A 27804-nucleotide genomic window follows, 5' to 3' on the forward strand; every position below is an offset into this window, starting at 1 on the left:
GACTGATAATTGATTTCACATTGTTGCAAAGATTCCCCTTCTGGAGGTTTAGTTAATGTCGAAATTTTAATTGCACTCTGGCAAATATTGCATCTGGCTTAATCACTAACTTTCCATCCATAAAAATATTGAAATCGCTTCTGATATTAGTTAAAAGTCAATATTTAGAAGTGAAAATTCAAGCCTCCTTTGCTCTAGGCGACAACAGGGTAAGCATACATTCGGAAACTTGTAAGATGATGAGATATATAATTAGCTTTTATGTTAATTGACTGTTATGAGTTTGTTGTAGGACAATTCTTCATATAATATGCAGATAGCATGGGCTGTTTAGTTTTATTAGACAATATAATTAGAAAGCTAAAGGAGCTCATTTCGATGAGGAATAATAGAAGCTGATAAATTTCCCAGTGTTCTGTGTATCAGAAGTGAATTCCATCTGGATTTAATCAATAACAGAGATTTCAAGTAGCCTTTGTTTAGAGAACTGAAGCCAGCCCACAGATAACAGAACTAATATAGTTTTTCCAGTTACCATCAATTCACTGTTAAAACAGGTGAATTTCTACAATCAATAAAACCTTGGGGACAAAACTACAAAGATTTCGGCACCGTTTATCACAGAGACACAGTAAATTTACGCAAATAACATCACAATTTTACCTTCCGCAACTTGAATGAGGAAAAGAGTCTTTCCTATTCTTACTTACGGACATATTGTGTTATATCAAGTATATGTTCAGGTTGTGAGGAAAATAGAAAGAATGAAATAAGAACATTTTGATTCGGGGGTAAATTTTCCTACAATTCAAAACTGCTCTAGTTTTGATCACATTTTTTTTTTTTTTAATTCTGGAGCCTTTTTCCAACTTACCAGGGATAAAACAGAATCAGAGAAAAATTGCATAATGCATCATCATTGATGAACTCCAAATGGGGTCATCAAACACAATTTGACCTTTTCCTGAAGTTTAAAAAAGCTCTGCTTTCATTGGCAAATGCAAAATTGGCCCTGCCACTTGGTTTCCCACCCTAAAAAAGTCTTCCACCAAAAACTTTAATTTTCAAACATTTTAGGTAAAGTGAAAACAAAATGCACTTATCCATATGAAAATGTCACAACTTTTCAATCTTTTAAACAAATCAGCCCTTCCCACAGTGGAGCCGTGCCCTCCGCCGGCGTGCCCCGGAAGGATTTTGCAGATTAAAAAACAAAACAAAAAAAAAGTGAATGGAAAAGTGCATGAAAGGAGACGGGAGCACCGTGGCGTTCCTAGAGTAAGATGCGAATCTGTCCATTCATGCCACGAATCCCGGTCCGTCTCCGTGCCAGGTCATTCACGAGGCTTGGAGGGGGCCTCCTCTGTGGTTCTGAATAAAAACGAAGGTACTTGGGGGAGCCTGTGTGCCCGGGAGAGGCCCAGCGAACGCTAGCGAACTGTGATGTGACTCCTCGTCTGTCGGCAGAGCTGAAGGTCACATAAATGCAGAATCGGTGCTCCTGGTTTACAGTTTTCCGCCCTCCCCCCAAGTCTGCATCCCTCACTACCTTGTCACGGAAAACAGGAAGGGATTGAGTGGTTGTGTTTCTGAGCACCGTCACGCAAGGGAAAAGGTGAGACCCCACGTTTGTGGGATGTAGGGCGGCATTTCCCAGCTTTGTGGGCAAACGGTAGCAGTTCCTTAGAAAGCGGTGGCGGGCTCAGGGGAGGAGGGACGGAGAAATGGGACCACGAGAACCTGAGTTGTTCCGTGTCCACAGATGTGGACACGGCCACGCACACAGTGGTTTCCACGGACCAGAAAGACAGCGCTGTTTTCCTTTAAAACCATTTTTAATAGGAAAAGTAACATAGTCATTTGATTGGGAAAAAAAAAAAAACATTCAAAAGGAACAAAAGGGCAGAGTAAAAAGTGAGGCTGATACCCGGGACCCTACGGCCCAGCTCTCCCCCGGGGCCAGGAACCTTCCCCCTGCACATCCATGTGAATGTGCCTGCACGTGTGTGTGTCTGTGTGTGTCACGAGCATTTGTGAGCACCCCTGTCCCCTTGGTACCCAGACTAGGGCACAGCGCTGGGCCTTAGTGACCCCATCCCCCCGCTCCTGGACTTGAGGGCACTGGAGCTTGGAGACCTCGCAGCCAACCCCCTTCTCGTCAGGGGAGGGGGCAGGCACAGAGTGGGGGGGACGGAGCCGGGGTCAGAACCCAGCCACGGGACGTGGTCGGCCAGTCCTCAGGGAAGCCTGTTCCCTAACCACCTTCAGCCGAAGCCACATGCCATGTCCTCCCCAGGTGACCAGGTAGGGGCACTCTTTGGGGCTGAGTTGTGTCCCCTAAACTCCTACGTTGAAGCCCCGACCCTCAGGACCTCACAACGTGGCCTTATTTGGAGACAGGACCTTCACAGAAGTCGTTAAGGTAAAATGAGGTCACCAGGGTGGCCCCGATCCAGTGTGACCGGTGTCCCTATAAGAAGAAGAGGTCAGGACACAGACACACAGAGGGACGGCCACGTGAGGACACAAGACAGCCTTCCACACGATGGGGGGAGAGGCTTCGGGAGGAACCGGCCCTGCCCACACCTCGGTCTTGGACTTCCAGCCTCCAGAACTGTGAGACGCTACCCTGCCCCCCCCCCCCCCCATCTTCGGTACCTTGTGGTGGCGGCCTGACCCGCAAATACAGTCACAGACCATGAGGTCCCCACCGTGAAGTCCTGCTACAACACCCCAAGCCCATCAAACCGAAGATTTGCAGAGAGCTCGACGGGCTGACTACCGCCAGGAGGTCCTGGCTCTGAACAGCACGAGGTGCGCGCCCAGCGACCCCATCCCCCTCCGTCACGTCGCCGCGCTGAGTGGGCAGGGCCCCCGCACATCTCCCCTGCGTGGCCCGGCCAGCCGCTGGCTTCTCCATTCTTCCAGGGTCCTGGCCTGTAAGGCTGGGATGAAAATAACACCCCGGCGGTGTCTCTGATCAGGTCAAGCGACTGGAGTGACATCCTCCCAGAGCCCAACAAATAAACGTAAAGAGCTGTGATTACTTTCCCTTCGACGGGTGCTGTCTGAGTCCGTCGACGTCTTGAGCGGGACGCCAACTTCAGGAGCGGAGACTGATTTCTGTGCTCTCCTTACTGTTGGGCTGGAGGGAGGGGGCCGAGTCCTTTAGGTGCGGAGGACGGGTGGGTGACCTCCCCGGTGGTGCGGACCTCTGCGAAGCTCTCCTTGCCGCTTCCCCTCCTGTCCGCTCAGAATGTGAGGGCCGCCAGGATGGGCACCTAGACCCTTGGCGCTCAAGGGGTGGTCCAGCAGCACTGGTGTCCGGGGGCCCCCGTCCCACCCGGACCTGCTGGGTCCCGCTCTGCCCGGGAAGGGCGTCTAGACCCTTGGCACTCAAGGCGTGGTCCTGGACCAGCAGCACAGGGAAGTTGAGGCCTCGCGGCTCAGAGTCCTGAGCACGGTGCCTGCGGTGGAGACAAGCGTGTAGAGAGCTGCCCGAGCTGGCGTCAGAGAAGCCGGGCTTTTATTCACCGCTGCCGCGCTCCCCCTGGAGACTGGAGGGAGGGCCACGCGGTCAGCGGTCTGGCTACAAGGCGTGTCTCCAGAAACGCGGTGTGGGACCGCCTGAAAAAGGTGCCTCTGTCCTCAGACCCAAACCTCATGCGGACAGCACCTCCGGGAGAGCCAAATGCGCCCATTCTCCCGGCGAGGGCTGAATGTGATGAGGACCGTCTTGCGGATTCGAAAACAGGCTTCCAGACCCGAGCTCTTTCACCAAGAAACCGAGAGCGGCAAAAGGCGATGAAGGGTATCGGCCGATCCTTGGCGCCTGTCGTCCCGGCAGGACCTTTCATTATGTCACGGGGCTGAACGTTCTCCGGAACATCGCAGAGCTCGTTCTCTGAGCTCACGTGGCATGCTCTTTCTCTCACCCATTTCCAATCTTCCCTCTGTTCTCCAGACCCACCCCAGGCGGGTGAGCCGTGTGTCAAGACGGGCTCTGCTCCCGGGGGCTGGGAGCCGGAACGCATGACCTCCCGCGGGCCCGGGGCGCGGGAGGAAGGGCGGCGGCAGGAGAGAAGGCGCCCCAAGTGCGAGCCATCCGATGCAAGCGGCTTGGAAACACTGAGGGTGCTGCGTTCCCCACCCCCCCCCCCCCCCCCGCCACCGGACGCAGAAAGTTCTGTCTCCGAAACACCTGGTCTCTCCAGCAGCCATGCAGGGGGAGGTGGCCGCCCGTGGTCTAGCCTAGACGCGAAGCCAGGGGGTCAAGAGGAAACCCCCAAGGGTTTGAGGACACCACCAGGCCTCAGGGCCAGGAGGGATTCCCGCGTGTCTTTGCCGTTCTGGCGGCTCTCGGACGCCAGTCGTCTGCCATGTCTCTGGCCTGGAAAGAATGGGGCCAGCGTGTGAGACCAAACCCAGCCCGCCCTGTGGCAGCGAAACGGAGACGACTAGTGAACCCACTTGGTTCTCGTTAAAGAAAGCGCTTTTGTTGGCTTGGCTTGCTTTCCCTCCTTCGGCGATCCCCGAGCCTTCGTCAATCCACGTGCCCGCAAGGTAAACGTTCAGCAACGCGCTTTTACTTGCGCCGTGGGACCCACGCGCGGCCGCAAACCCTGTCCCCCTCCGGCGCACACCGGCCCCGGCCGTAGCCCCGCTCTCGTGTCCCCGCTCGGGGACGGCAGAGCGTCCCGTGAGACCTTCCGGCCCGTCTCACGGCCCCTTGACCTTGGGACGCTGAGGGAACCACCAGCACTTGAAACATGACGAGTAACTCCTCCGCTCTGTGCTTCTGGATCCTTTTCTCAGGACGGGGTCCCAAACGTCGGGTAACGACGTCATCCTTGATACGCGTTTCCACGTGTTTCGGTCTCAACCCGGCCGCGTGTGGTCAGCACACTGAACCCAGCCGGGCTAATCACAGAAAGACGTCTCTAGAAATAAACTCTGAGCCAACTCACCGGATTCCTCTGATGGCTTCCCAGAGGAGAGACGGCGCCACAGGCTGCCCGCGTCCTGAGGGCCCTCTGGTCTCCCCTCTTCAGTCCAGCTTGAGAGCAGATGGTGGGGGACCCAGAGCTCAGATCCCTCCCCCCGCGGCAGGAGGCACGGACCCACGCTGGAGGCGGCCCTCCGAGCCGCAGTGACCGCCAGCTTCCGCACGACTTCTCGCGGCCACGGTGGCCTCTGCTTTCTGACGTCCATAGGCAGGAGATTCTTTTGCTCCGTTGGAACCGAATTGGTTTTTCACTACTTAAAAATTACTAATCCCAAGAGATAATGTGAAATCTGTGCCTTCCTGAGTCTCCGTGGATTGGGGTAAATATTATCTTTCTGCTAGTTAGTACTCGGACCGGAGAAGAAGGTTATGCTTCTATTTTTTTAAACAAGCATGAGATTAAAAAAATTTTTTTTTCTTTCATGTTTATTTATATTCGAGAGAGAGAATGCGAGCGGAGGTGGGGGGGGTGGCAGAGAGAGAGGGAGACACAGAATCCGAAGCAGGCTCCGGGCTCTGAGCTGTTAGCACAGAGCCCGACGCAGGGCTCGAACCCACAGACCGCGAGATCATGACCCGAGCCGAAGTCGGACGCCCAACCGCCTGAGCCACCCAGGCGCCCCGAAAGGTTCTGTTTCTAAATTGAGGGTATGAAATACTCCCCCTGGAGCTCCTGGAGAGAAGAAAGCGTGGTTGGCCATTCTTCCGGGCCCCGGGGCCCTGGCTGTGGGCGCACCAGCTTTCCAGGGGGCTTGCCAGCTGGGCCTCCGATTGCAGAGGCCACGGGCATTTGCTGAGCCCTGGGCACTGAGCGCTGTGCTGCGGGCTGACGGCAAGGAGAGTAAGCGTGTCTCCGAACGGGCGAGGTGCCTCGCCTGCAGGAGCCCCGGGAGAGGCTGGGCAAAGAAACACCTGCCCGAGAGAGAGTCTAGGGCAAGTCACATACTTCCACGGTGAAAGTGAGTCACTCGGCCGCTGTTTGTTGAACATCTACTTCATGCCGGGTTGTGCCAGACACGAGGAGGCCGCGGCGAACAAAATTAAGGTGGTCCTCGTCGTCCGGTGCCGGCGGCCTGGGCCCCCGCCTGAGGTCACACGGGGGCCGTATCGGCCTTGGGAGGAGCCCTCCCTTGGAGCTGGGGACCCCAGGCCACCGTCTGTGCACAGCCTGGGAGCCAAGACCGGTTCTTGCATTTATAAGTGGCAAAAAATCAAATCAAATCAAAATCAAAAGAATAGCGTTTGAGACGTGTGAAAATGATAGGAAATTCAAATTCCAGCGTCCACAATAAAGCTTCCTGGGACGCAGCCACACCCGTCAGTACACATCTCGCCCGTGGCTGCCGTCCGGCTGCAGTGGCAGGGGTGAGTCGTGGCCACGGGGCCCCACAGATCCTCAAGTACTCACTGTCTGGCTCTTTCCAGAAGCCACTTGCCCAGCCCTGCTCTGCGGCCCTGCCCCTCTGCGCAGGTGGCGTTGTTCCTGCTGTTCCCTGGCCCCCTGCCTGCAGGGCATGGTCCTGTCCCCACTGCCCTGCCTGTGTCCCTCCTCCCTTCTCTGTCAACAGCCTTCCTCTCCTGCCTGATGCAGCAACAGTTCTTCTAAACAGGCTTCAGACACACGTGTGTGCACCCACACACACGCATACTCCCGGGTGCACACGGGTGCTCACACACACGCACGCACACGTGTACTCACACACATGCACATACACGTGCACACGTGTGCTCACACACGTACGCACACGTGTACTCACACACATGCACGTACTCGTGCTGCACATGTGCGCGCGCACACGCACACACGCGTGAACACGTGTGTATTCACACAGATGCATTACTCGCGTGTGCACACGTGCATACACATGTATACTCACACGCACACGCGTGTGCTCATGTACATGCACACGTGTGTGCTCACACACGCGTGGTCGTGCTGCACACGTGCAATCACATAACATGCACACGCGCACACACGTGTGTACTCACACACGGACGTACTCGCGTGTGCACACGTGTGCACACATGCATACACTGTGTACTCACACGCACACACGCGTGCGCTCATGCACACACGTGTGTACTCACACACACATGCACACGTGTGTACTCACACGCATGTACTCGTGTGCGCACACGTGTGCACACATGCATACACTGTGTACTCACACGCGCATACACACACGTGTGTATTCACGCACACATGCATGCACTCATGTGCGCACACGTGTGCTCACATACACACACACACAGTGAGCAAGCTGCATCACCCCGAATGGAGAGGAAAGCCATTTTTATCCAGGGCATGATGACTATGCCAGAGCAACCCCCCCCCCCCCCCCCCCAGAGCACGCTCGGTCCCCGCTCCTGTCCCCCCGGGGCGGCGGCCCCGTGCCACTGAGCGGAGCCAACGCAGCGCGTGAGGGAGGGCTCTGGCCCGAGATCACAAACTAGTCTATTCGCTGAAGCCAGAAGACGAGCAGGTCTATCTGATGCTAAAGTCCTTCTCCGAGCGTCGGGGGCCAGAGGGAGTGGCGGCTTCCCAGCCCTCACGGAATGTTCCGGGTTCTCTGCCGTCCTCCCGAGAGCTGTGCGCGTGTGTCTCTACCGCCGGGCGCACCCCCGCGCAGCGCGTCTGGCTCCTGTAGCGTCAGGCACGTGCCCCCCAAGTCGCCGTTTCCAGGAGAGTTAGTGTCACAGACTCAGTCTCCCGTCCTGCCGATCTCTCTCGAAGGTAACCGGGGCCTCGCTTTCCCTCCGACGGCTCCCTGGAAAGAACGTTCGAAACCCGCCAGACTCCAAGCTGCCGCGCAGGAAACCCGGCCTCCCTGCACGCGGGCTGCGCGGCGCCCACCTGGGTCCTCACCCCTGTGTCCTGGGGGAGAAGCGGCGGCAGGCCTCTAAACGCTTCCCGTCAGCCGTCCCTTCTTCACCCGATTTGCGGATTCCAACAACCCTGATTCAGTGGAATCAGGGCAATTAACGGGACTAGGGATTTATTAAGGATAAGTCATGCAGACACTTTTGACAGCTTGTTTTGAGTGTGACAGAATTACAGGATGCATTATGTATTTAGACTTTTGTGCAGCGTCTAATACCAGGCTTGTGAAATTATTCTTGCCAAATGGTCTGAACCAGCCTGGATGAGAAACGGTCTCACGTACCGGAAATGAACTCAAACATCAGAGACAAAGGGTAAATGGCAGTGAGCCGCACACCCAGACGGGGGTCAGGAGCCATGGGGGGGGGGGGGCATGGCGTTTCCTGAGGGGCTGGAGGCCAGTGGTGGGGTCTGTTGCCCTTAGCACCTTTATTGCTGATCTGCAGGGAGGGGACGCGGTCCCCAACACGGGGCCACGTGAGGGGTGGGAAGGGACAGCCCCGACCAGGTGGCCCCCCCCCGGCCTGGCAGCTGGAGGGGGGGCTGCGAGGGGGATGCCGGCCCAGCCTTCCAGCACCCCCATCGCTCGACAGTGCCCGGCAGACACCGAGGCAGAGAAAAGAACCCCCTCAGCCTCATGGGATCAGACAGACAGCCGGAAGGCTCCAGGTCGCCAACTCGAAAGCCTGTGGTGGGTGAGATTGTGTCCCCCCCAAAACACGTGCTCCAGTCCAAACCCTTGGTCCCTGTGAATGCAGCCTTATTTGTCAACAGGGTCTCTGCAGACATAATGAGCGCAGACGAGGTCACATTCGGTTAGGATGGGTTCTGACCCGATGTGACCGGGGTCACGGACCCCCGGAGAGGGGTGCCGTGTGCTCACGAGGCAGACACTGGGGGTACAGCTCCAAGCCAGGGAGCTCCAGGACTGCCAGCCACCCGCAGAAGCGGGCGAGACAGGGGACCCGCTTTTCCTGAGCACTCGAGAAGGAGCCCAGCCTGCCCACACCTCGCGCCTCCTGACCTCTGAGAAACTCAGCCTCTGTTCCAGCCTCTGTTCCGGCCGCCCGGTCTGTGGCATCTGGTCAGGGCAGCCCGAGGACACACACCAGTCTGCTTTCAGGCACGAAGAACTAATGAGGGGGCTCCGATGGCCCCGGCCCCCCCCCCCGGGCAAGAGGAGGAGCTGTGAGCGTCCCCCCCCCGCCAGGGGAAAGTGGCCAGAGGAGGGGTCTCCATCCCCCGGGGGGCCCAGGGAAGATTTCAGTCGGGGGGGGGTGCCTGGCACATCCTGTCACACCTCCTGTTTGTAGTGATGAAAAGAAACACGCGTGGCCAGCAGCTGGTTAATTAACCCTGCGCCGTGCTAAGCCGCTACAGCCTTTAATTCTCTCCCATCACTTTATGCCCTCTGATAATTATTATTTTTATTCTGCTCAGGGGTACTGAATCATCTGTTTTATTTCTTCCCCCTGAGGGTGGTATAGCATTTAATCCTCCTACATGGCCAAGCGCTAAGGCTGCTGTTTTCTCGCTGCACCAGGATATTTGATTAAGCAGAAAACACTGCGCCTCTGCCCCTGAGATGCGTCGTGTCACCAACTTTCACGTCAGTCCCGGCCGGCGGCCAGCGTTGCTGCCCGCGGGGCCCCGGGGCGGGCCGTGGGGGAGCAGTGCAGGGAAGAAGGCGGTGCCGGGGACGCAGGGACCTGTCACAGGCTCACCGCCTGGACCGAAGGCTGGCTGTGCGAAGCCGCCCTCTGGGTACGCAGCGCCGACCCGAGCACAAAGCCACAGCTCCCGAGTCTTGTCTAGAAACTCCAACCTGATCCATAGACTCTTGTCATATCGCGCTGGGCTTAATCAGCACCTGGTGCCACAGACACTTATCATCAAACTAAATCCTCAGGAGGTTAGCAGGTGGAGGATCCCCTTTTTTCCTTGACATTCTATCACTTTTCTAAAGGCTTCACAAGATAATGGCAATAGTCCCCAAACAGCTCACAGAACCAATAGAGAAGTGATACATTGGGGCGCCTGGGTGGCTCAGTCGGTTAAGCGTCCGACTTCGGCTCGGGTCACGATCTCGCAGTCCGTGAGTTCGAGCCCTGCGTCAGGCCCTGGGCTGGTGGCTCAGAGCCTGGAGCCTGCTTCTGATTCTGTGTCTCCCTCTCTCTCTGCCCCTCCCCCGTTCATGCTCTGTCTCTCTCTGTCCCAAAAATAAATAAACGTTAAAAAAAATTAAAAAAAAAAAAAGAAGTGATACATCAATCGAGCAAACATTTATTCTTTTCCTCTTGCATTTCACAGAAATTCAGAACCGGGGTGCCTGGGTGGCTCAGTTGAGCGTCCGACTTCGGCTCGGGTCATGATCTCACAGTCCGTGAGTTTGAGCCCCGCGTCGGGCTCCGTGCCGACAACTCAGAGCCTGGAGCCTGCTTCGGAGTCTGTGTCTCCCTCTCTCTCTCTGCCCCTGCCCTGCTCATGCTCTGTCTCTGTCTCAAAAAGAAATAAAGACTTTAAAAAGCAATTTTTAAAAAATTAAAACAAAAAGAAATTGAGAACACACTAGAAGCAAATCCCGTGCTGTGCGCATACGGAGGGGGCGGTGCCAGAAAAAGACGTAGTTCAGGACAGAGATGTATTACGGCATACACATAACTAGAATAAAATGTAGAAATCAGCAAATGCTCTGAAAAAGCTACAAAAATACATCCGATGTTAGGAATGTGTATTTAGGAGTATCTGTATTTCAGTTTCTAACGAACTCCTCTTCATAAAAAGCTGACGACGCGTCACCCTGATTCAGTGAGGAGGGGTGTGGTTTCCTTAGTAGCGAGGGCTGACACATGTCACCGGAAGGAGAGGAGCCGGACCGTACCTCACGCCGTATCCAAAACCACGTTCCATATGGATGCCATGTCCACACACCAAAGCACAAGCTCTTGGGGGAAAATTCAGAAAGCCGTCAGTATGACAAAGAGGAGGGAGGCGTCCCTGAACAGGACGAGAAACCCACAGCCATCGAGAACAAAGACCTTCCAGGCACCGAAGGGGGCGAGGCCACTGACAAACCACGCGTGGAGACTCCTGTGTGGCCGGCGAGGCACAGTGTCCCCGTCTGCTGGATTGTCAAATAACAACGACACGAGGGACGAGCCAACAGAAAATGGGTAAGGACACAAATAAACAACTGGAAACACGGGAAATCTAAGTGAACGGTGCCCTTGCGAAAATATGCTTCTTTCACTTGGAGCCCATGAAAGGGAAATGAGGACAAGAATGAGATAGCATCCCGGGCGCCTGGCGGGGCTCAGCCGGCTAAGTGTCCGACCTCGGCTCAGGTCATGATCTCGCGGTTCGTGGGTTCGAGCCCCGCGTCGGGCTCTGGGCTGACGGCTCAGAGCCTGGAGCCTGCTTCTGATTCTGTGTCTCCCTCTCTCTCTGCCCCTCCTCCACTGTGCTCGCTCGCTCTCAAAATAAGTAAATAAACATTAAAGAAACAGGCAATGAAATAACCCTCTTTCACTTACGAGATTACCAAACATCGAAGAATGATATGATCCAATGCCGGCCGCAAGGCAAGAAAGCTGGTGAGGATCTAAAACGCAACAGCCTTTGGGGAAAACAATCTGGCAACACCAGTTCCAAAGAAAATGCACACGTCCTCTGAGCCCCGCGCTTCCGGGGGTCTGTGCTCTGGAAAGCAATTCGACACCAGGACGTACCGTCCAGGGGGCTTGCTGAAGCCCTGATGGGTTGTGATAACACACTGGACACAGCCCGTCCGTCCGTCGCTGGGGCGGTCACCAGGGTGCAGACACGGACAGAGACGGGTTGGATCTCTGTCCGTTGGTTGACAGTGGGGGGTGTCCTCGTCCGCTCTGGCGGCCATAACAAATAGCACCGTCCGGGGGGCTTAGGCATCAGGAGTGTATCCCTCACACTTCTGGAGGCTGGAGTCCAAGATCGCACTGCCAGAAGGTTCCGTTCCCGGCGAGAGCCCTCCTGCTGGCTTGTGGCGGCCACATCCCCCTCTGTCCTCACACGCGGCACAGAGACAGATGCCTCCTTCTCTGCTCACGAGGATCCCAGTCCTACCCGAGTGGGGCCCCACCCTCACGGCCTCATTTAACCCGAATCACCTCCTTATGAGCGACCCGTGCCCAGTGTGGCCACATGGGGGGTTAGGGCTTCAACATATGCATGGGGTTGCACACTCCAGTCGAGAGCGTGGAGTCTAGACTGAACACTTAGGTTTATTTCACATTTCCACATTCTTCAGAGGAATAGAGAGAGGCTATTAATTTATAATGACAAGCAAAACCAAAAAATACTGAACGTGTGGACGTTCGCGAGAGTTTGAGTGCGTGTGGAGAAAGCTGGGGGCTGGTCTCCTACCGCTGATCATCTGAGTCGCTGGGAAGGGTGGATTTCAAAAGCTCCTGTATCCCTCCAGCTAAAATCACCATGTGTTACTTTCATACTGTAACGTTTTTGACGAAAAGAACTTAGAAAACCCAAAGTGGGGGCATCAGACACAAGCGTCCCTACTCTGACCGCCTCCTGCCTGGGGCCGCTCATCGCCCAGCAGGAGCCCCAGCCCACAGTCGGCGCACTGCTTGCGGGACCCCGGGAGCCCACAGAGACCCAGCCCCTGGGTGGCATCACTGACCCCTTCACTCAAAATGCGACGCCTTCCCCGAAACATGGGGACAGCTTGAGAGCTGACTAGATAGATCTTATCAGCGAAATCTACTGGCCTCCGCAATATTAGAGATGACTCTTAACTCTACGTTTTCGTACAGAAGGGAGAGCAGAGCTCTCCAGGCAGCCCCCTCCACACGGTCAAATAATTCAACGTGGCTGGAGAGGCTCTCTCCCTCTGGTGTTTCCAGAAAGTTCACAGACCAAGACTTGAGAAGGGGCCCAAAGAGCCTAATTATTTCTGCACTTGACTTAAACAATGGGCTGGAAAATAAGACCCTGTTCATATAAAATTTAAACTCTCTCCATTGGAGCTGTGTCCACACCAACGCCTCCCTCCACGGCTTTCCGTGCCTCTTACCGGCGGGACGGCAGGGAGGACGGGCTGGTCCCTGAGCCAGGCCGGCCAGGTCTCCGGCAGCTGGGCATGGCGGCCCTTCCGGTCACAGGTCACCTTCCCTTCTCCGTCCCACGTTAACCTCTGCTGGAGGGATGGGCCGCTGTCACCACCGTGCGGGTCACGTTGGCACCGGAGAGAAGGGATGTTCACGTCGGGCACATGGAGTGGAGCCCCCTCATGGCGCCGGGCGGTACAAGCCACAGCGGTCCCTCGTCTAGAGCCAAACTCCAATGAAGGGGAGCTTGTCTAACTCCTTCCACAGGGCAGCCCGGGCTCCCATTTCTCTCCAAACCCGTGACGTCTTGGTCTTTGAGGTCCGCTGTGGTTAGAGACCGGGCTGTGGACCCAGACCCTGCACCTGTAAGGAAAGCACTGGGCCAGCGGTGAGCACTGGGCTGGGCGGCCTGGGAGGCCACCAGAGGGGCTGTGGACACCGCAGGGAACACGCCGGATGGGGGGGATGACTGAGGCCCGAGGGGCGGGTCCCCGGATGCCCCAGAGAAACGAGAAAGACAACCGTTGACAGGGAACCTTCCACGCACGATTGCTGGCTCGCGGTTCTGTTTTCCACATTGTGGGGGCTGCATGTGCGGGACCCTCCGATCTTTCTCCCCCCGCGGGACCCGCTCGCTTCCCCGGGGCCGGGCTCCCACCTGGCTCGTGTCCACACTGTGGCTCCGAACGGCAGAAACGTGCTCTCTGGCAGTTCGGGAGGCCGGGGTGTGACCTCGAGGTATCGGCAGGGCCTCGCTCCCCCTGAAGCCTCCAGGGAGGGTCCTTCCGGGCCTGGTTCCAGCTGCTGGTGTCCCCCGCATCCTTGGCGACCCTGGCCTCTCCGATCTCCGCCTCAGTCTTTGCATGGCCACCTCCCCTCTGTGTGTCTCTGCTGGCCTTCTGGGAAGGGCTGTGATCATTGGAACAGGGCTTCCCTTAATCCGGGATGACCTCCTCTTAACTAGAAACATCTGTAGAGATCCTATTCAAAAACTTTTGTGAGAGAGAGAGAGGGAGGGAGACAGAGTGTGAGTGGGGGAGGGGCAGAGAGAGAGCCTTCCACTGCATTCCACGGCCTTCCTCAGCCTTCCACTGCTTTTCACAGCCTTTCTCAGCCTTCCAACGCCTTCCACGGCCTTCCTCAGCCTTCCACAGCCTTCCATGGCCTTCCTCAGCCTTCCTCGGCCTTCCTCGGTCTTCCTCAGCCTTCCACAGCCTTCCACGGCCTTCCTCAGCCTTCCACAGCCTTCCACGGCCTTCCTCAGCCTTCCACTACATTCCACGGCCTTTCTCAGCCTTTCACGGCCTTCCTCAGCCTTCCACTACATTCCACGGCCTTTCTCAGCCTTTCACGGCCTTCCTCAGCCTTCCACAGCCTTCCACGGCCTTCCTCAGCCTTACACAGCCTTCCATGGCCTTTCTCAGCCTTCCACAGCCTTCCACGGCCTTCCACGGCCTTCCATGGCCTTCCTCAGCCTTCCACAGCCTTCCACGGCCTTTCTCAGCCTTCCACGGCCTTCCTTCAGCCTTCCATGGCCTTCCTCAGCTTTCCACAGCCTTCCACGGCCTTCCTTCAGCCTTCCACGGCCTTCCTCAGCTTTTTACAGCCTTCCACAGCCTTCCACGGTCTTCCACGGCCTTCCTCAGCCTTCCACAGCCTTCCACAGCCGTCCTCAGGCTTCCACTGCCTTCCACGGCCTTTCTCAGCCTTCCACTGCCTTCCACAGCCATCCTCAGCCTTCCACTGCCTCCCACTTGGCCTTTCACACAGCCTTCCACAACTTCCCCAGCTTTCCTCCACCTTCTGCAGCCTTCCGTGGCCTTCCTCTGCCTTCCTCAGCCTTCCACATGGCTTTCTGCAGCCTTTGACAACCTTCTGCAGGGCCTTCCTTAGCTTTCTACAGCCTTCCACAGCCTTCTGCAGCCTTCTGCGTGGCCTCCTACAGCCTCCCACAGCCTTCTGCTGGTCACCCCTTACTTTTACTGGGTTCATCCTGCCCGGCTCACCCTCTCCCTCTGCAGGTTAGCATTCGGGCACTTCTTTGCCAGATGACACACAGCCTGCACTCAGAGATGGGATAATTCCTTATTGGTATTTCTGTTTCCAAAGAGCTGCTCAGCCGAGCCTTGGGGAGCTCTGGCTAATTTCAGCTTCACACAATCCAGCAACAGGAAACCCCAGACAGGACGTCAGGGTGAGTGGTGACAGCCAAAGGGACAGAGTTCCAGGGAAATGCCTCAGAAACAGAGAAGGGGATTTCGCCTTGTCAGTTCCCTAGAGGGCTGAGCCCTGAGCCCCTGAGCATCATCAATCCAGGATGTCCAGAAGCATTAGAAAGGACCTCAGCGGAAAGGGGTCTCCTCCTCGCGGTAAATTGTCCTCTCACTGCACAATCCTGTTCAAGTGTGACAGCCAAGTCGGCTTGCATTCCAGATGACAGAAGAGAATAGAACAGAATATGTGCAAACAGCAGCCCAGGATAATAAATAGCTCACTTACCTCGATGGCTAGTAGGAGACTCCATAAGCAAAAGTGATACTGAAATTCAGAGAGGAAAAAAAAATTGGTTCTGAAAGTTCAGCCTGATTTTTCAAGCCCATTAGTTAACAATGGAAGTTATTGCAGAAGAGATGTGTCTGTGGACGGTCCCGAGGCTGCTTCTTTCCCAGGGTCTTTGTCTTTTGAAACGATTCTCGGAGAACCCTCCTTCACCATTTTGGAAACAGGACACTTTTATAAACCATTGCTTTATTTTATGTTACCTACTAACTCCTCCTAAAAATGTTGCTGGAATTTTCCTTCTTCCTTCCTTCCTTCCTTCCTTCCTTCCTTCCTTCCTTCCTTCCTTTCTTACTCTTTCTCTCTCTTTCTTTCTTTCTCTCTTTCTTTCTCTCTCTCTCTCCTCTCTCTGTTTCTTTCTCTCTTTCTTTCTTTCGGAAAATTTTTTCTTAAATTAAACCCAAGAGAGAAGAATTTGCATGAAAAACTCCCACTATGCCTTTATGAGAAGATGCCATATCGCAAACACGGAAAGTCGTGCCGACGGAGGACCTCCCAGCCTGGCCACAGGCCTCTGTGTGCCTCCTCCTGCCCACGGGCATCTCCAGCCCCTGGGGAACATTGCTAACAAAGTTCAGCTTGCAAGCCCGATACGAGAATTCATCCCCTCAAATACTGCTTGCGGGACGCCTGCGTGGCTCAATCGGTCGAGCGTCCGACTCTTGATTTCCGCTCAGGTCATGACATCACAGTTCGTAGGTTCGAGCCCTGTGTCAGGTTCTGTGCTGACAGCGTGCAGCCTGCTTGGGATTGTGTCCCTCCCTCTCTCTCTCTGCCCCTCCCCAACTCATGCTGTCTCTGCCTCTCTCAGAATAAATAAGTAAACTTAAAAAAAAAAAAAAGATTCTTTAAAAAAATGCTGCTTGCGTCATCAGAGAACAAAATATGCTAACTTCTTTCTCGCTCAATAACAACCAAATGATCTCAAACGGATACCCGTTCAGACTTGCTCACCTCCAGGTAAGTGAGCAGGACGTGTCACGGGGCCCGGGAGGGTCGGGGGGGGTGGGGGGGGGCTTCCACTGCCGCTGGAGGAGCGGAGGATAAACCAGACGGAGCTAACACGCACGCGGTGACTGGAATCTTCCAACGCCACGTGCAGATAAGTAACTGCAGACGCGGGGTTTCCCACCGCAACGCGTCACCCCCCCGGCCACCGCACCCCGGACAGAGCTGCGCCGACTTCTGATCTCAGCCTGCGGCCCGTCCGCACCAGGCAGGTGGGACAAGCGGACCGGCCGGAATGCGGCAAGTCAGGGCCTCACTGAGGCCACAGCTGCTCTGTGTTCACTCCCCGCCCGGGCGGATTAGTCCGAGCGGGACGGGGGACCGAGAACGTCTGTGTCACTTCCCGGAAGGTTCTCAAGGCAGCTCAGTGTTCGGGTTCACTTTAGTTTTAAGTTTATGCCTGAGTGATGGGGCGGAGGCTGCGGGCGACCCAGCTAACAGCCCCCAGAAGGAGCACCCACCCCCCGCATCGGGTTGCCCCCGCGACAGGCCTCCTGGGCCGTTGGAAACCCGGACCGGGAGAGGTGCCATCACGCCTGAATCCCACCCGCGCACGCCCAGCACAGGAAGACCGGTTTGGGGCCGGGAAGGCAGTGGCCGGGTGGGGAAGGCCTGGGGAAGGGTCCCCCTGCTGGCCCCTCCGGGAAGAGCAGTGGCGCCCCCACGCCGGGGCACGCGGTCCTGCAGGAGAGATGTGCCCTCCCCCGACCCCAGGGCCGCAAGCAGTCCCCCTGGGGTCCCAGCCGGGCCTGCCCCCGCCCCCGCAGCTCCTACCTTCCCGAGGCTCACGCTCTCTGCTCTGTGATAGGCGACCTCCGGCTAAGGTGCCTGTGTTGTGTGCATACACGCACACACACGTGCACACACGGAGCCCGCAGACGCCTGCTCCTGTCCCCCAGGGCTGCATTCTCACTCCGGCCTCCCCGGACGAGATTTGGTGGCAGGGGCGGTTCCACTCTGGGGTGGTGGCCCATCGCGCTGACCCAGAGGCAGCCCCGGACGGTCCCGGACAATTCAGAGGCAGGGGCGAGGAGGGGCTGCGTGAGGTTGGACGGGGGGGAGGCACCCCAGCCTTGGGCCCTGCAGGCCCAGATGCCCTCCCGGCCACGCGCGGAGAGGAGGGCACCCCTTTGAGCCACAAAAGCAGGGCTAAGGACCTGGAGGCTTCGCCGCAGGGTCTGGCGGGCAAGGGGAGGTGGACTGGGTCACCTTTCCGCGGACGATGGGGGCGAGAGAGGCTGATGTCGGAGGAGGCGGGCGGTTCCGGGTCAGGAAGATCCTCCTGAGCTAAGCCGGCTGGGGGGCGGGGGGGGGGACCGGCTGATGAGGGAACCACCCCCGGGCTGAGCCGCTGCAGAAGAGGAGGTGGGGGGTGTGGCGCCAGGTGGGGGAGGCTCCTCCCCCCCAAACAAGGGGCCGTCCCCAAGCACCCGAGTTCAGATTCCACACCCCCAGGGCCCCTGCTGTTGCGCGTGAACAGTGTGCGGACATCCGGGCACACCCGCGTTGTGGGGATACCAAGGCGAGCCTTCTCTCCACTGTCCCCTGCTCCCCCAACCCTGCTGCCCCTGCCTCCGGGGAGGCCAGCGCTGCGGGGCCAAGGGCGAGAGTCTCAGGCCACACCCTTCTGTCCGTGCCTCTGCCAGAGCGGAGCCCGCCCGGACGGCACAGCGGGAGCCCTGGGGAGGCGTCCCAAGGCTGGGGAGAGGCAGAAGGGACACAGGGGCAAAATGACGGAAATACACTGGGCCCAAGAAGGAATCTGAGGCTGCCCGGAGCCCACCCGGGTAAGATGACAGCATGTTACTGGACATAAACGGACTCGGATGCACGGAGCGCACACCTGAGTCCGGGCGCCGACTGGCTCCCTCCCAGACAGACCGCCTCCCACCACCCTGCAGGGGGCGCCACACAGCACAGCCCTCTGAGCAGCTGGGGCTCTTTCTGGGGCCCGCTGGATGTCCTCCCACGTGGCCGGAAGACGGGGACTCGTCTTCTGCCGTCATCCTCCGGTCGGGGTGTCCGCGCCCTCGGGTTTTCCCAAAGCGGTTCCCAGCACCCCGCACGGGTCTGGAGCAGGACGAGGGTGTCTGCGGTAGGACCGGGCAGGGGCCAGGACTTCCGCTGCTTCCTTTTGTGGGAGCTGACCCAGCAGACATGTCCTGGGGGCAAGGTCACAGCTGCCACAGTCACTTGCTGGGCCCTCGGTGACAGCTAACCAGAGTCTGGCATTTAATGCGGCTGCTCCCGGCCGCGGCCTCTCGCTCTCCCTTCTCCTGTGGGCAGCAGAGGGGGCAGCTCCCTGGGGGTCTGGGTGTGCTGTGTGGACGCATCTAAAAGCCTGTATTAAATTCCTTCCTGGGGTCGCCCGGAGGGCTCGGTCGGTTAAGCGTCCGACTCTTGATTTCGGCTCAGGTCACGATCTCGCGGTTCGTGGGTCGGAGCCCCGCGTCGGGCCCTGCGCTGACAGGCTCGGAGCCTGGAGCCCGCTTCGGATTCTGTGTCTCCCTCTCTCTCTGCCCCTCCCCTGCTCATACTCTGTCTCTCAAAAGTAAATAAATACAGTAAATAAATGAAATCTTGAGGGGTAGCGTTTCTCTTTAAAAAAAAAAAATAAAGAAGTAAAATAAAAGATGATGCACGATAAAAGTCCCAAAATTTTTCTCCAAGGTGCACAGAACCCCAAGTGTTATGGTCTTGAGGACTAGAATTCATTCTTTCTTTTTTAAAAAAAAAAAAGTTTTTTTAATGTTTATTTTTGAGAGACAGAGACATGGTGTGAGCAGGGGAGGGGCAGAGAGAGAGGGAGACACAGAATCCAAAACGGGCTCCAGGCTCCGAGCCATCGGCACAGAGCCCGATGTGGGGCTCGAACTCACGAACTGTGAGATCATGACCCGAGCCGAAGTCGGATGCTTAACCGACTGAGCCACCCAGGCGCCCCATAGAATTCATTCTTATTCTTCCTCGAGAGGAAGAGGAATGAAGAGTGTAAGTAAACCAGTCAGCGTTATTTCGTACCGAACACACAAATACCTGTTCATTTCCTTGCAGACGAGGGACCAGACCAACCTGTCCCCCGGGGGAAGTTCTCGGGCCGCGAGGGCCATGGAGACAAGACAGCGACACATCAGAGACGTGCTGAAAGCCACCCCAGCCCCACCCCGTCCTCCCGGTCCTCTCAAAATGTCTGAAGGACAAGCGTGTGCCGACTGCGTTACTGACGGTGACGAAGGACCAGTATGACCACCAGGAACGGAGACTGAACAAATCGGGAGAAGGCCTCGCTGTAGCTCTTTGTCAGGAATTTTGTAAAAAGGCAAATCACGTGTTCCTGTGTGGCTTTCCAACTCCCTGAGAACAACGCTACGTTTTAGCATTGGAGTTCTTGAAATGACATGGAATTCTTTTGATTTCTCAAAAAAAAAAAAACCAAAAAAACCCACACTTCGCAAAAAATTACAGCGATAATGTGTTCATTATGGAAAACATTTAAAAGATAAGCAAACGGAGAAGAAAGACCCAGTAATACCAAAGATAACCATGCCTGCCACTGTGATGTGTATTCTGGGACAACCCCCCTGCTCCCCCCAGAACAAGCGCATGTACACGCAGGGTCATCCTATACCCTGGCTAATAACCTCTTTTTTGCAGTTAAAAACTGGAAAACATCTTTCTGACTCTTTTTTTTTTTTTTTTTTACTGTTGCTGATTTACAGCTTCCTGGGAACATAATTTTATTCGTGATTGTTATCAAAGTAACCTACTTATTTTTTTAAATGTTTTTATTTATTTCTGAGACAGAGAGAGACAGAGCATGAGCGGGGGAGGGGCAGAGAGGGAGACACAGGATCCGAAGCAGGCTCCAGGCTCCGAGCTGTCAGCACAGAGCCCGACGTGGGGCTCGAACCCACAGACCGGGAGATCATGACCTGAGCTGAAGTCGGACGCTTCACCGACTGAGCCACCCAGACGCCCCAGTAACATACTTATTAAAATGTTGTCTGTGGGCTGACAATGTCCGCAGACCAACTTAGGGTGACCCCTCCCCCCAATTCCTGCTTCCTAGGCATGGTTGCCAGCCTGGCACTCCAACCCCACACCGTTTCCCTCTCTTGCTGACCCGGGAATGCAAGGCAGAGCGCAGGGCTGGCCCCCACCCGTGCCTCGCCAAAGGGGGGCTCTGGCTTCTGCCTGTCTCCTCAGTCCCCGGCCCTCAGGAACCCCCCTGCCCCCTCCCGCCGACAGCCCCCACTCCTGTTTCCGCCTATGCTCAAGCAGGCACCCCCAGCAGACCCCGAGTTCGGGTCTCCAGCGAGGGAGATCACCAGCAGGTGTTTGGGGCTCTCCTGACCACGACCCAGGAGACAAGTGTTCCGGGGATGGGGGTGGGGCTTCTGGACAAGTTTCCCACGGGTTAAAAAAGGAACGTAATACAAAACTTTCCCCTTCTTGGGGCGCCTGGGTGGCTCAGTTGGTTGGGCGGCCAACTTCGGCTCAGGTCATGATCTCGCGGTCCGTGAGTTCGAGCCCCGCGTCGGGCTCTGTGCTGACAGCTCAGAGCCTGGAGCCTGTTTCAGATTCTGTGTCTCCCTCTCGCTGACCCTCCCCTGTTCATGCTCTGTCTCTCTCTGTCTCAAAAATAAATAAAAAACGTTAAAAGAAAAAAAGAAAAAAAAAAAACTTTCCCTTTCTCTGCTCCGAACGCCGCGATGGACGATTCATTACGTAGGCGTATGATCGATTAAATCATTGGCTGTTGGAGATTGAGCTCTGTCTCCAGCCCCCGCCCTCCCCAGAGGTCCGGGTGGGGTTGAAGGGTCGACCCCAAGGGTCACCTCACCAGCATACACTCTCGTCCCTATCACTCAGGATATCACAAGGGTTTCAGAAGCTCTGTGGCAGGAAGGGAAGGCAAAGACCAAATTCGTGTCTTGTTGCTGTCACACGCGGTGTTCACAGTGGCTAGGGTCTAACTCCTTCCGGGTAAGCACTCTTTGTCTCGTCTCCACCACGTTCAGCAGGGCTGAACTTGCATCCGGCGTCCTGACCTTGGGAGGCCACAGCGTCAGAGCACAGCTCCTGAGACGGCAGTAGCAGCGGGCCAGACTCGGGCCACTGGGGCCGCTGGGGCCAGGAAGACATCCGTCCCCCCGTGGGGCCCTGGGTCCCCGGCCTCGAGAAGGTACAGACCACCAAACTGCCAGCCATTTCTGCCCTGATATCTGGTCTCAGAGAAGTTCTGGCTGCTTCTGTAGAGGGAGGCAGGAATTATTACAGCTCTCTGTTTGGGTATTAATAATCTTCCCAAATGAAATACCTTTAGGCTACTGTCCCATGCTGAGAACAGCCATCTGCTATGGTGGCTTTTAGCTTTTTGGACATGACCCACTTTTTGCATTTCAGCTCATTACATGGTGTCATGAGATAACAGTTTCCTTTGCCATAAGATGCACTCTGATATTTTATGTATATTTTTACATGCTGGTTTCACCCCACTACACCTATTTGTGACAGACTACACTCTGAAAAGTATGGAGGGACTGAATTTCCCCTCTGCTTCCTAGCTGGCCTATTACAAAGGCCACGCCTCTCACCTTGTTAGCAAACAGGGCCCCCATACAGTTGTACAGGTTGTGCACTGCACAACTTCAAAATGCCGCAGGAACCTGGTGCTATACAGTATGTAACAGCATGGGGTAGCTCTATCGATAGCAAATGATGCGGCTCTGTCTAAACGGACTTATCAGCAATTAAATGAAATTAATCCCGATTTGCCAAAACAGTGAGTCACTAAAGCTTTCTGAGCCTCGTCTTCTGTATTTTTGTTTTAAGTTTTAATGTTTATTTATTTTTGAGAAAGAGCGAGAGACAGAGCATGAGCAGGGGGAGGGGCAGAGAGAGAGGGAGACACAGAATCCGAAGCAGCTCCAGGCTCCGAGCGGTCAGAGCACAGAGCCCGACGCGGGGCTCGAACTCACGGACCGGGAGATCGTGACCTGAGCCCAAGTCGGACGCTTCACCCACTGAGCTTCCCGGGAGCCCATCATCTTCTGTATTTCTAAAATGAGGCTAATTAAGGGTGCCTGGCAGGCTCAGTCGGTAGAGCGTGCAACTCTATCTCATGGTTGTGAGTTCGAGCCCCACATGGGGCTTAGAGATTACTTGGGAAAAAAAAAAAAAAAGGAAAGGGAGCTAATTAAAGTGGCCTTATTTACTTTGCAGAGCTGTTAAAAGAATGTAACGAAAGAGGCTTTACGTCCTGGTCTAAATCATCGTCATCTTTGATCGATGAGATCTACTCTCTTCGAACTTTCCAAGTTTCGCGGTCTCAGTCACGGCAAAGGGGACCTTCGTGCTCCCGCCTTCACCTACTGCACAGAGAAGTGGGTCCTGGGTCCCGCGCACCGAGTTCGGGGTTTCGATCTGTAGAAGCAAGAGTAAGCCCTCACCCCCCCGCTCCCAGCTCCCAGACTCCGGGTCCCCGTCACGAGAGCACAAGTTCATTCACGGCCCCTTCTGGGAGGCCCGCGGTTGGCTTTTCAGGAGAGGATGAACACATGGTTACGAAGCGATCGTACAACAGCCGCCTCCAGACGGTGTCGTGCTGTCCCGCTCACCGTGGGTTACTACGACCGTCACAAAACCACGAGGTGACCTAGAGGCTGACGTGCACAGACACGGCTCTGTCACAAGCCCGGGGAAGTATCAGGCGGCGACGGTCCCCTCGAGTGCAGCCAGCAGGAGGCTTCCTCGGCGGTCACCGGCCGGGGCCCTGGGCCCCCAGAGCGTGCCTCCCCCAGCCCCCCCTCCCGCTCCGCTGCAGAGACGCGGCCGGCGACAGGAAGACAAGCACGTCCGGCTCATTAGACAGCCCGAGGCAAAACGCCGCTGTGCGCGAACCGAACTTGTTCGTTCAGAAAACGAGAAAGGAGACTGTTTCCAGCAAAGCCACCAAATCTCTGGGGTCGGTCCGGCACCGGGACTCACTCCATCTGTTTTTCAGAGTGTTTTTTAAAGCTTATTTGTCCATTTTTGAGAGAAAGAGTGAGTGAGAAGGGGGCAGAGGGAGAGGGAGACCCAGAACCCGAAGCAGGCTGCAGGCTCCGAGCCGTCGGCACAGAGCCCGACGCGGGGCTCGAACCCACAGACCGCAAGATCGTGACCTGAGCCGAAGTCGGACGCTCGACCGACCGAGCCACCCAGGCGCCCCCGCTGCACCGTCTGCTTTTATAGGCCGTCCCTAAAATCGGTAACACTGGAGGCCTCCGAGCGACCTCGAGGATGATGTCATCAAAGCCCAGGAGACTTACGTCTTCAAACCCCCGCCCCACATGTCAATCTCTGGCAGCCCGCTCAGCCCAGCAGGCTCAGGTCGGGTCGGGGGCCCACCGAGTCCGGGCAGCAAGTGTTGGGAGGCCGGGCCGGTCACAACTCCGACAAACGGGGGCCTCTGCCCACCCGTGCTGGGGTAGGGAGCCGTTGGCGGCTCTCATGTCCCTCCAGGACCCCCCGCTCGTCCACGCTCACATCTGTGAGCAGGACACAGAGGAGGCGCTCTCAGAAACCCTTCATGTCCCCGGAGGGGGCCTTTCAGCCCCCGGGCGGTCGGGTTTTCATCCGGGAGGCTCCCGAGGCAGGGGAGGGGAGGGGGCAGAGCTGTGGAAGGAGGGGCGGCCGATAAGCTGTGCTCTCCGGGAGTAGCTGGGGCCTGATTCCGCCGGGGACCTTCGCGCTGAGCATACTTCACAAGTACTCTGAAGGTACCAAGGAGTACTTAAAACCCGGTTCCGGGGGTTGCCCCCCGGGAGTCGATTCCTTTCTTGCTCAGCTGGAAACAACTGCCGGGCAGAGAGCAGGTCTCACTGGAAGTCGGCTGGAGCCCCGGAGAAACGGGGGTGTCTCACCAGCTACGGCCCCCCCCCTCCAGTACCCTAACCCTGCCCCCAACCCCACCTGAGTCCCGCCCAGTCCTCCGAGGGACAGCTCTCCCAGCGTCCCCACCGCCCGGCATCTTGCCGGTGGCCACATGGGCCGTCATGTCTGGGAGCCGGTGGTGTTAGCTAGCCGGTGACCCCGGGGGTCGGCAGCCTCTTTTGCTCCCGTGCGCACAGAGTCGGGGGACGAAAGACTGAAACCAGGACTCAAAGCAAAGCCGGGTCAGAGCCGGAGAGGGCCAGGGAGATGGCGTGGCCACCAGACGAGGTGGGGCCGGCGGGCGGAGGGGGGCCGGCGGGCACGTGGGGGCAGGGGCCATCTGCAGCCCTGCACAGGGCAGCTTTCTCCCCGGCCGTCCTCTGGGGGCAGAACGTGCACCAGGAACCCCCTCGGGTCTTCTCACCAACTGAGAACTGGTCCCGAGCAGGCCCCCCGTCCACGCCACCCTCCCCACGCCCGCCCCGCTGCGGGCCCCGATTCACAGTGAGGAGCCCTGTGTCTCTCAACCACACTGTGCAAGGCCACCTCGGGTCGCTTCACCCCGCCCCCCTCCGAACATGGGCTCTCTCGGGGGGCGCCCCCACCCTCCCTCTGAGGAAGGGGAGGCTTTCCAAGGACCTTGGGGTGTCGGCTCCCTCAGCTCGCAGATTCGTGTTTCCTTTTATCCTCGGAGAAACGGAATGCAAAGGGGAAGGAAAAAGCAGAAAGACGCAGGAAGGTGAGTGGTCTCGTCCCTCGGGCCAGCCGCGTCCCTGAGACCCAGGAAAGGCCCCGGCGTCTGAGGCCTCGCCCCGCCAGGGCGGCTGGTCCAAACCTCCTCCTTCAGCGTCCTGCCAGGCACTGCTTTTGTTCTTTGCCCAACGCCAAGCTGAGCCCGCACATCCTGCAGGCTCGCGGCAGAAGGGGAGAGAAATGCCTCTGGATCCACACCAGGCGAGAGCCGCCTGGCCCCCGTCCAAGACGGGCATTGGAAGGGCCTGACTTCCTGCCGTGACGCCCCCCTGCATTTCCAGTGTGGCGGGCAGCCGGCCGGCCCAAGAAAACAACGCCACGGGGTTTTGGATCACCGCAGGGGAGAGTTTTCGCAGGCCCCGGTAGCTTCCTGGGGAAGGTGGCAGGGCTCCCGAAACGATGAGGGCTTTGGGGTTATTCTGCTGCGAGCTGGCCAGAGGTGGGAAAACCGACCCGCACCCCAGAGCTGAAAACCACACGGTTCCAAAACGCGGGGCTTTAAAGAGCAGCCTTCTGGCCGCCCCACAGACCGGCCCACATGCCCGCGGGGGAGCCCTGCTCCAGCCTGAGACCCAGGGCGCACCCGCTCCTCGTAGCCGGGACTCTGAGGTTACAGATGCGCAGGACGGTGGCTTTCAAATCGCTCTGCGGACTGACGGTTTGTGGCAAACGTCGAAAAAGTTATTTCAAGTCGACGGACTCAAAGTGGGATATCCTCTGGCAAGAGGAGGAGGGGAGAGGAGGCCCATTTTCTCCAGGTAAACACGGGCCCCTGTCCAGAGGGCCCAGGGCCTCTAAGCCAGGCCTGGGTGAGAGCCAGGAGGCGGGAGGGCCCGCGGGTGCCCTGGCGAGCCCCCGTGCGGCCCTCCATCCACCACGGGACCCCAGGCTCTGCGCACCGGCCTCATTCCCTCCTTCCGCGACCCTCTGGTGTCTCCTGTAACCTTTGGCCTGTTACCCTGTGAAGAGAGAGGTCTTCCTTCGTCCTGGGCAGGCGCCCGACAGGTAACCCGCATTGTAACCTCGTATGATACTAACACCTGGTTATTTTTGACCGTGTTGGCCTGTGCCCGGCCCTGCCTGGCTGTGGAACCCCTCTCCGGCTGGTGCCAGGAGCCCAGGGCCGCTCCTCGACAGGCCGCCGGGACTGCGTGGGGCCGGGGGCACCTGGGGATACGCGGCGACCACCGCCGGCAAAGGAGCCGCACGGATGTGCCCGTGATGCGGGTAAGCACGGTCCTTCCGCTGGCACGACGCGAACAGCGAGACCTCAGGGCCTGTCCTTGTCTGTGGCCTCAAGACGCGGCGCACCGGAGCCCCCCCGCCCCCCGCTCCCTTCGCCAGCAGGCGCACGGGCTCCTGACGGAGGTGAACATCACGCTTCGGCCCCCGTAAAGGCTGTCGTGTCCACACAGCGCAGCCCCCCGTGAAGTCCTCGGCTGGACCCGGCCCCGGCCTCCTCCCTCTTTGATGGGCACAAAACCCCAGAAAGAGGTGGAAAAAGCAAACAGCCCACCTCGATGATTTGTTCTAAGACAGGGTGCAGTGCACTGGCCAAGCGGCGAGAAGCCCCAAAGCGGCCTCCCTTCAGCTCTGAGCGACTTAGGCCACGTCAGGGAACAGCTTCTCCAGTTCTGTCTCGCTTAGGATGACATCACTGTCGGCTGGCGTGTTGGGAACGTTAGGACCTCGGTGCCGGGCGGGGGAGGAGACAGGAGCCCGGCTCCCGGCGGCCCCACCCATCACACCCAAGGGTTCGGGCCGGCCTCTCTCTAGGGGGTCTCTGTGGGGGAACAGCATCCTTCTCCCCTCAGACAGGAGCCCCCGTCTGTCCAGGAGACGGGTCTCACATTCCCCCTGTGAGTAGAAACCTGTAGGTCTCGGGGTGGGGGTGGGTGGAGTCTGGGGGAGGGTGCTCCCGTTAGGGGGGCTCGAGGCAGCCCCCCCCGCCCCCAGCCGCTCTGGGCCCCCCGCTGGCCTCGCCCAAGAACCATGGAAACGCTATTTTTATCCTGATGAACAATAGTGCCGAAATGTCTTCTGACTTGGCAAGACACAAAATTTAGGTGCTGGGAGAGAGACTTCAATTTCAAGCTTAAAGATTACTTTGGATCCCCCAGGACTCAGAAGCAATTTAGAGCTGATACCCTGAACAAGAGGAAGGTTACAAGATTAAGACCAACTGCTGTTTGGATAAATGGTTGGTAATTGCCCATATCCGCAATTATACACTGGCACATAATTTCTTTTCCGCTACCTTTCTCCTCTCCTGCGTCCCGTCAGGATTTATTCGGAAGGAGCCCACCTTGGTCGTCTTCTGCCGAGCCTTGGTGACGTCATACTCCACCTCGTCCATCAGGGCCCTGCATGCTAGACAAGATACGAAGAGTCTGTTATCTCCGGAAGGCGCAGGGTAAGGCCACTTGGAGCCGTTCGCTAGCTCGACCCTCAGCCAGGGCGTCCCCGTCAACAGGGAGGGACTCTCGTCCCCCGACTTTCCATCCACAAGCACAGGTGTGCAGCTTTTCTGAGACTGAGATGGAACGCAGAACCAACCGAGACTGATTTTCTTTGTATGG

The 27804-nt window shown here is 57.2% G+C and overlaps 1 protein-coding gene across 5 annotated transcripts in view; it reads right to left on the reverse strand.

Annotated features, from left to right (window-relative positions):
* Positions 1–27804, reverse strand: part of CNPY1 (canopy FGF signaling regulator 1) — a 46922-nt gene that overhangs the window by 13783 nt on the left and 5335 nt on the right. For all 5 annotated transcript variants that reach the window (XM_019424895.2, XM_053898699.1, XM_053898698.1 and 2 more), the window contains exon 2: positions 27483–27595. In XM_019424895.2, the coding sequence (XP_019280440.1) occupies positions 27483–27581 (99 nt within the window). In that variant the 5' untranslated portion in view covers positions 27582–27595. The remainder of the gene's footprint in view (positions 1–27482; positions 27596–27804) is intronic.

Source organism: Panthera pardus, unplaced genomic scaffold (assembly GCF_024362965.1).
Source record: "Panthera pardus isolate Hobbes unplaced genomic scaffold, ASM2436296v1 HiC_scaffold_9, whole genome shotgun sequence".
In the NCBI taxonomy this organism is placed as follows: domain Eukaryota; kingdom Metazoa; phylum Chordata; class Mammalia; order Carnivora; family Felidae; genus Panthera; species Panthera pardus.